Genomic DNA, 7,207 nt, shown 5'->3' on the forward strand with positions numbered 1-7,207 from the left:
TCAATCCAACCACTTGTTGCCAGGTTATACTCAAAAACTGAAAATCCACTTGGGATTCGTAAACCAAGACAGTGTTTATTTGCTTATGTCTTGTACTTGTGAATAGTTTGTGGTTTCTGTTTAGCTACTTCCCTTAATGGCAAAGCAACACTACTACTACTACTACTACTACTACTACTACTTCAAAGTATCTAATCAATGTGAAGAAATATAAATGGATTTTACTAGGTGAGTTATTTTATGGATTTTAGCCAACAAATAATTCTATGTAGAGGTGTTTACTATGTGCCCAAGTGACTTTCTATCAAAACGAGTTTACTGTGTATGTAGTATTGAGCTCGTGCACCTACATAACCGAAGTCACGTGACTGGCCATATTGCCGGTCAAACAAAGCTTTGTTCCAAGTTAATTTCATTGAGATGAAACGAAAATATCTCCTATAGCACGACAGCCAGAGTTTTGTCCGATACCGTTAAACATTTAGAAGGTGATAATAAACAAAGGTACGTGGGAAAAATGAGAGACACTTGGCATAGCCATAGCATAGCATAGCATAGCCATATTTAATGCCGAAGTCGATGTTTTTGCCGATAAGAAAGTGGACTGTTAACCCGCTTCCACTTGTCTTGGACAACTGGATCTACACATGGATCTGGTGAGTAAGTCGTCGAGATTCTCTCGGAAGAGTTTGAAAGCGTAGAAAAGTCTGAATGCATACAAATACTTCATTGCTGGATCTGTTTTCAATCAAGAATAAATCCCACATAATGATGGAGCCACTCACATTTTTCCAATACAAATACCAATATTTAAATAAATGATCCCTGGTTTTACACAAACTCGCATTCATTAACTATGATTTGGAAAAAAAAGGCTCCTCCATACATGGAAGCGTGTTGCGACCACACGTTAAACTTCGGTAAACCTCTCTGTGACAGACTTTTTTCTTTTAAATATGCTTTGTTCTCAAATGAGTTCAATGCATATTTAAAAAAGAAAAAAAAAACGCTGGGATAAGCTTCGGCCCCTGTACACGGAAGCATGTTGCAGCCACACATTAACCTACGTAAATATCACTGTGACCAACAGTTTATTTTCTTTTTTTAAATACGCATTGGACTCATTTGAGAACAATGCATATTGAAAAAAAAAAACATCATTCGGGGAGAGGTATACCGAAGTTTAATGTGTGGCCACAACACTCTTCTGTATATGTTGGAGGCGACTCCCTGTTTTTTTTTTTCTTTTCAATGCATTGTTTCAAATGAGCCAACTAGGCATTATAAATACTTCTTGGGAATTTGAGATTGAGAAGAATAATTCCTACCTGAAGTGAAGTGATTGCTACACAGTCGTGTGTATTTCGTTGGACACCATCCATCACGTTTATTTGTCGAAATCCATCGATCTTTTCTGGTCTTTTCAGTTGGTACTCCATAAAATGATCTCTTTGAATGTCTGTCTCATCTGTTGTAACAACCAACAGCACAACAAGTCTCGGGCATTGTGTATATTCTTCTCCAGTTCAACGTCCCCCACACTGTCGAGCAGCTCTTTTTGATCGGCAATATGGCACCGTGAAAATGAAGATGTCACGTGCACGAGCTGTATAGCAGCAATGAATGTAGCTAACTGCAAGAGGGCATACATTGCGACAATATATTAAAACCTTTGCACAAAGGAGCACATTCTTTTAGCACTCTAAATATCTCGAGCTTGAGCTCACCTAGAAATGTTTTCAGCCGAATGTCTCTTTTTTTTCAGATTTATGATAAAGAGAGCGCAAGGAAGGAAGCGGCTTGGATTGAAGAATTTTAAAAAGCGATGGTTTCGTCTCACCAACCACGAGTTCACTTACCACAAGACGAAAGGTAACATCGCCCGTTTGTGTGCACTGAAATGGCAGCCGGCTGAGAATGTTCTAAATTTACACAAACATAATCACGGAACGACGTCATCATTTTCTCAATTTGTATCATTTGTACTTTTTACTTCAATAATTTCTTCTAAACCACGTGATGGTTCATACAATTTACCACTATTGAATACTATTTTTAAAAAAGTAATTGGAAAGTAGATATTCGCTCTTCCAAAACACAATCACTGTTTTTTTCTTTGAACAACAAAATTCACATTTTGGAAATAAAATGGGATATAATAATTGTAACAAATAATGAGATGAAATGGAGGTGGGGCATTGTTTGATTTAAAAAATACTGTCGTTGTATGTCTTTAATAAATTGTTTGCAATACACAAATAAAAAATACTATAAAGAGTAGTATTAGAAGTCACTGCAAATCATTGGTTTAGAAAAAATCCAAACGTCCAACTAATGCATGACCTCTTACCGCCAGGAGAGGGAGCTTTGTGCAGCATTCCCATAGAGAACATTCTGGCTGTAGAAAGACTGGAGGAGGAGTCATTTAAGATGAAAAATGTAAGGGCTGAATAACAACAACATTTTTTTTTTTTACACCGATTTCAAGGAAACCTTTCAGTTAATCACGCTTTCCCTTTGTTTTTTACGTCTACTCGCCTCCCTCCAGATGTTCCAGGTGATCCAGCCAGAGAGGGCGCTCTACATCCAAGCCAACAACTGTGTTGAGGCGCGAGATTGGATCGACATCTTGACCAAAGTCAGCCAATGCAACCGCAAGCGTCTTAGCACCTATCATCCTTCAGCCTACCTCAACGGCCACTGGCTCTGCTGCAAGCTCTCTGCCGACACGGCGCCTGGCTGTACGCCCTGCACTGGGTGCGTGGAGTTGTCGAAATCCTTTTTGGGTGGTCGTTATCTTGGTTTTTGCCCGCTCACGTTCCTGTGTGCATCTGTTTCTAGCGGCCTCCCGGCCAACATCCAGCTGGACGTAGACGGAGACAGAGAGACCGAGAGGATCTATTCCCTGTACAGCACATACATGACCAAACTGATCAAAATGCAAGGTCAGAAAGGCCACAACGGGCTAATTTGTATTTAGCTTCAACTAACGTGCATCGCACAACTGTTATTTGACCTCACACCTTCTTTTTTGTTGGATTGTTCTGCCTTTGTCCCGCAGAGGCTTGCGGCAGTAAGTCAGTGTACGACGGACCTGAGCAAGAGGAGTACTCCAGCTTTGTCATCGACGACCCCCAGGAGACCTACAAAACCCTGAAGCAGATCGTTTCAGCCGTACAGACTTTGGAGCAGCAACACACCAAGTACAAACGAGACAAGTTCAAGAAGACCAAGATTGGCAGCCAGTACGTGTCTGTGCTCGTCAACTACACTTATTTATTGTTATTTACAGCAGTAATTTAAACATTAAAACTGTACAAAAAAGATGAATAATAATAACAATAAAGACGTTCATTAAAACACATATCACAAGGAATAACATATGAAGTACCTACTGTACAGTACTAGTATGCATTGCTGTATTTAAAAAGTATTTAAAAGCATTTATAGTGTTGGTGGGAGTATGGTACAGGTTTTTAGCAATGTGGTGAATATTAGCAAGAGTCTGGGGAGGTCCATTCACATTTGAAATAGTGTATGTATAAATAATCAAAAACATTAGTGATTAATGGAAATACTGTACTAGAGATAATGTATAGTATCCTTGTTTATCTATAAATGCCAGCCATATAGTGACGGGCAGAACAATAAAACTTGATGGCAGGATGCCAGGTTAATATTAAGCAGCTTTGTGGAGATGTATTTCAGCCTTCAGTTAACTGTAATATATCCACTCACTGACCACAACCTGCACAATGTAATCAAAGCCAATATAATAACGAACAGATGTACAATATGTTGAGCAAGATTGTTGTTGTCTGCAGTGGAGCGCTGTACCTTTCTGAGGGATGTTTCATACATTGCATTTCCCTGATTTCTTGAGTTGGGAGGCTGCAATGAACATATTGTTTCATTAATACTGTGCAGTGGCAGTCAAAACTGAACATCATTGAATTTGAAAATGCAATTTTACCGCTCATTAAAATAAGGATTACTTCTCATCACCAGTCCTTCATCCTAAGACATTAAACACTAATTCTGCTTGTTTCCTCAGAGAACATCCAATAGGGGACAAGAGTTTCCAGTGCTACATCCGTCAGCAGTCTGAAAGCTCCACCTATTCCATCTGATTACGGCTCTTGAGACTCCTTCTGTGATGTTCAGAACCAGCACGTCGGCCTTGACAGTCAACCACAGTCCATTTGTTCTGAAGTGGCACGCACCTGATGTGCTGAATTCAGGGAAAATACAAGTTTTAAGTTTCCCAACAGGAATAGCACGGGATGGATCGCTCCACAAACATGGAGAAAGAGAACTCAGATTAGTTATAACAGAGAAAAAGAAGAAAATGAAGAACGTCATCCCTTTCTGTGACGAGATGACAGCGCAAAGCTTTTTACCGGACAGCTTTTACAGTGAACGACATGCACTTTAATCGCCTCCAAATCAATGACCTGCAGCACATTTTCAAAAACTATTTTATGGCTTTCATTTATATTTTGGGTTTTTGTAACATTACTTTGAGTATCGCATCTCACAGACCAAAACTTCAGAAGGAGCAACAGTATTTCCCATTTTTTAGCGTCCTCCGGCCGCCTGCCGAGGAATATCAGGTTGAAAGCTAACAAAAACAGATTGACAGGACCAAGTGCAGCCTGGTGCGGTGCAGGTGTGAGAGAAATCACACTCCACTGGCACACGTTGCCACTCTTTATCATCAACGTGCAAGCAGATGCTGAGCTTTTATTTGCTGTAGTCTTTTGATGTCATATCCTGTGAGAGTTTGAAAGTTATTGTCAGCCTTTGGCTTTGCATTGTTGGAGGTCTTTTGGATCATGGAGATGATGGTCTTGAGCCAATTACTAATTGCTTCACCCATTTCACGATCATATCCATTAGCCATCCATACGCGAGTCATTTGTGAAAACCATTTATACAGGTAATACTTGCAGAAATTATGCTGTATGTTAAAGAAAGTACACAAAAGACAGATCATTTAATATTATTAACAAACATAAGAATGTTTGTAGTGGAAAAAGTTGCACTTGAGCTGGAAAATTTCATCCAAACCTTCAACAAATGGCCTGAGGTCACTTCTCCCTGTATGCAGAGATCAAAGTAACGGCATCCATTTGTTTGTTTATTTTCCCACCAACTCCCCTTCAACTATGAAAATGGAGGAATCTTCACATTGCCTTCAGCTTTACCCCTGATCAATACATCTTACATTCAGTCCATCTCAAGTTATCGTAAAATGGGTCATGGTTACTATCTGTGTTGCCCATTGGCTGCCTAATAACTTTATTTTAGTGATGTAGCTCCGCATAGCAATGGAAACATGGGCCTGTAGTGTCAAATGTATATAGGATGCTGCCTGCTGCCAAGCTTGCCCATCAGCACCTCATGATCCGTTGAAGGTACTGGATTTTAATTGTTCTAACAATGGTTTGTGTGTGTGTGTGTGTGTGTGTGTTGTGTGTGTGTGTGTGTGTGTGTGTTGACATTGCAACCTCTATGTTTTCCCCGTCATTTCATATGACATTTTCTTGCCAAATGAGTGCATGTGTCGTCACGACAGATTCCAGTCGCATAGACTTTCTTTATATCTCATCATGTAAGCACCTGGTTGTGTACCCTCGGTGGTGGTGAGTGCCAGTTGTTATCTTTTTATTAAAATAATTCTTTGTGTTTGTGTGTGATTATAAGTGTGATCTTTAAAAAGCAGACACTCTGTTGGATAGCATTTATTTTGTTCGCCGTTTCTATGAATTTGACTCATTGTCATACAGCCATCTTGCCGCGCATCTGAGTTGAATGACATGACGTGTGTCTTAATGTACAGTATGTACTTATAAGTGTGTGTTTGAATGCGTAGCTGACATGCCAAGTGAATTAACCCGATGTCCCCAGTGAGAAGGCAGCGTGCCAGTGGTAAAATGTTTTTTTTAAATCGTTGCCTGTAATGATACTAATGCAACTGTCTTATATTGTTCCTGTTCTCAATATGTACAACCACAGTTCTTTCTCATAGAACATAATTGACACACCCCAAACATGCATGTGTATCCACTAATGTCTCAGGTTTTGAGTATGTATGACAACACAACCAAGCCCATTCATTCACAGTATTATTATTTGTATTCTATTGCTATCATTTCTGAGCCGCTCATCCACACAAGGGTTGTGGGGAGTGCTGGAGCCTATCCAGGCTGTCAACGGGCAGGAGGTGGGGTACACCCTGAACTCGTTGCCAGCCAATCGCAGGCCACATGGAGACAAACAACAGCCACAATCATACCTAGGGGCAATTTAGAGTGTCCAATTAATCTTGCATGATTTTCGGATGTGGGAGGAAACTGGAGTACCCGGAGAAACCCATGTAGGCACAGAGAGAACATGCAAACTTCATTAAGGCAGGACCGGGATTTGAACCCCCTTCCTCAGAACTGTGAGCCCAATGCGCTAACCACTTGCTGCACCATGCCACCCGAATTATTATTATTATTTTTGTATTAACCTTCTTGCAAACATGAGCTGTGTTTGGGGGGAAAAGATGTTCTATTAATGGCGACCTTCCCCACCCTGAAGTCTACAAAGGACTGATTTATGCAATAATGTTTTCTTTTTTCCACCTTGCAATAATATTGACCTTCCCCCAAGAATTTGCTAATTAACAACATGCAAAGTCAACATGTATTTGTATTTTGTACATATATTTTGAAAGTAAAATGAGTTTATTGTAAGTGTACTGTATATGCAACAGTGGGATGAATGGTGAAATGTATTGTGCTCTTTCCCTTAACAAAATGAAAATATTCATGCAAATGTAGTGTCTGTGTCATTTGTCCAAAAAAAAAAAGAATAATTCACCCACCACAAGATTTAGCTTTTTTTTTTTTTAACCATAAACTTTTGCAAATGATAAAATTTTAAAACAGCATTTGGTATGACTCTAATTAGTATTGTTAAATTCACTCAAGCCAGATATTTAGGGTCGTTTGTTACACTTGTCAGTTTGATTTTCAAATGGGGGAAAAAAATGACATTGTAGTCAAATAGTATCGTAAGTTATATCCTTGTCTTGGGTGCTTTTCTAAGATGTATTGGAAACATTGGTAACGTATGATGCACCCTCCTTTTAAAACAACTTAAGCGTGTTCTCCAATGGCTTCCTAACATCTTTCACATGAGTCTTTGTAAGATGTTG

General features: G+C 39.5%; 1 protein-coding gene across 5 annotated transcripts in view; it reads left to right on the top strand.

The window, feature by feature from the left end:
- The window catches only part of rasa3 (RAS p21 protein activator 3), a 60,815-nt gene extending 54,002 nt beyond the window's left edge, over positions 1–6,813 (top strand). For all 5 annotated transcript variants that reach the window (XM_061815041.1, XM_061815040.1, XM_061815044.1 and 2 more), the window contains 6 exons: positions 1,766–1,872; positions 2,357–2,439; positions 2,549–2,757; positions 2,842–2,945; positions 3,062–3,245; positions 4,055–6,813. In XM_061815041.1, the coding sequence (XP_061671025.1) occupies positions 1,766–1,872; positions 2,357–2,439; positions 2,549–2,757; positions 2,842–2,945; positions 3,062–3,245; positions 4,055–4,130 (763 nt within the window). In that variant the 3' untranslated portion in view covers positions 4,131–6,813. The remainder of the gene's footprint in view (positions 1–1,765; positions 1,873–2,356; positions 2,440–2,548; positions 2,758–2,841; positions 2,946–3,061; positions 3,246–4,054) is intronic.
- The last annotated feature ends 394 nt before the right edge of the window (positions 6,814–7,207 follow it).

The sequence above is a fragment of the Syngnathoides biaculeatus genome, chromosome 3, assembly GCF_019802595.1.
Source record: "Syngnathoides biaculeatus isolate LvHL_M chromosome 3, ASM1980259v1, whole genome shotgun sequence".
In the NCBI taxonomy this organism is placed as follows: domain Eukaryota; kingdom Metazoa; phylum Chordata; class Actinopteri; order Syngnathiformes; family Syngnathidae; genus Syngnathoides; species Syngnathoides biaculeatus.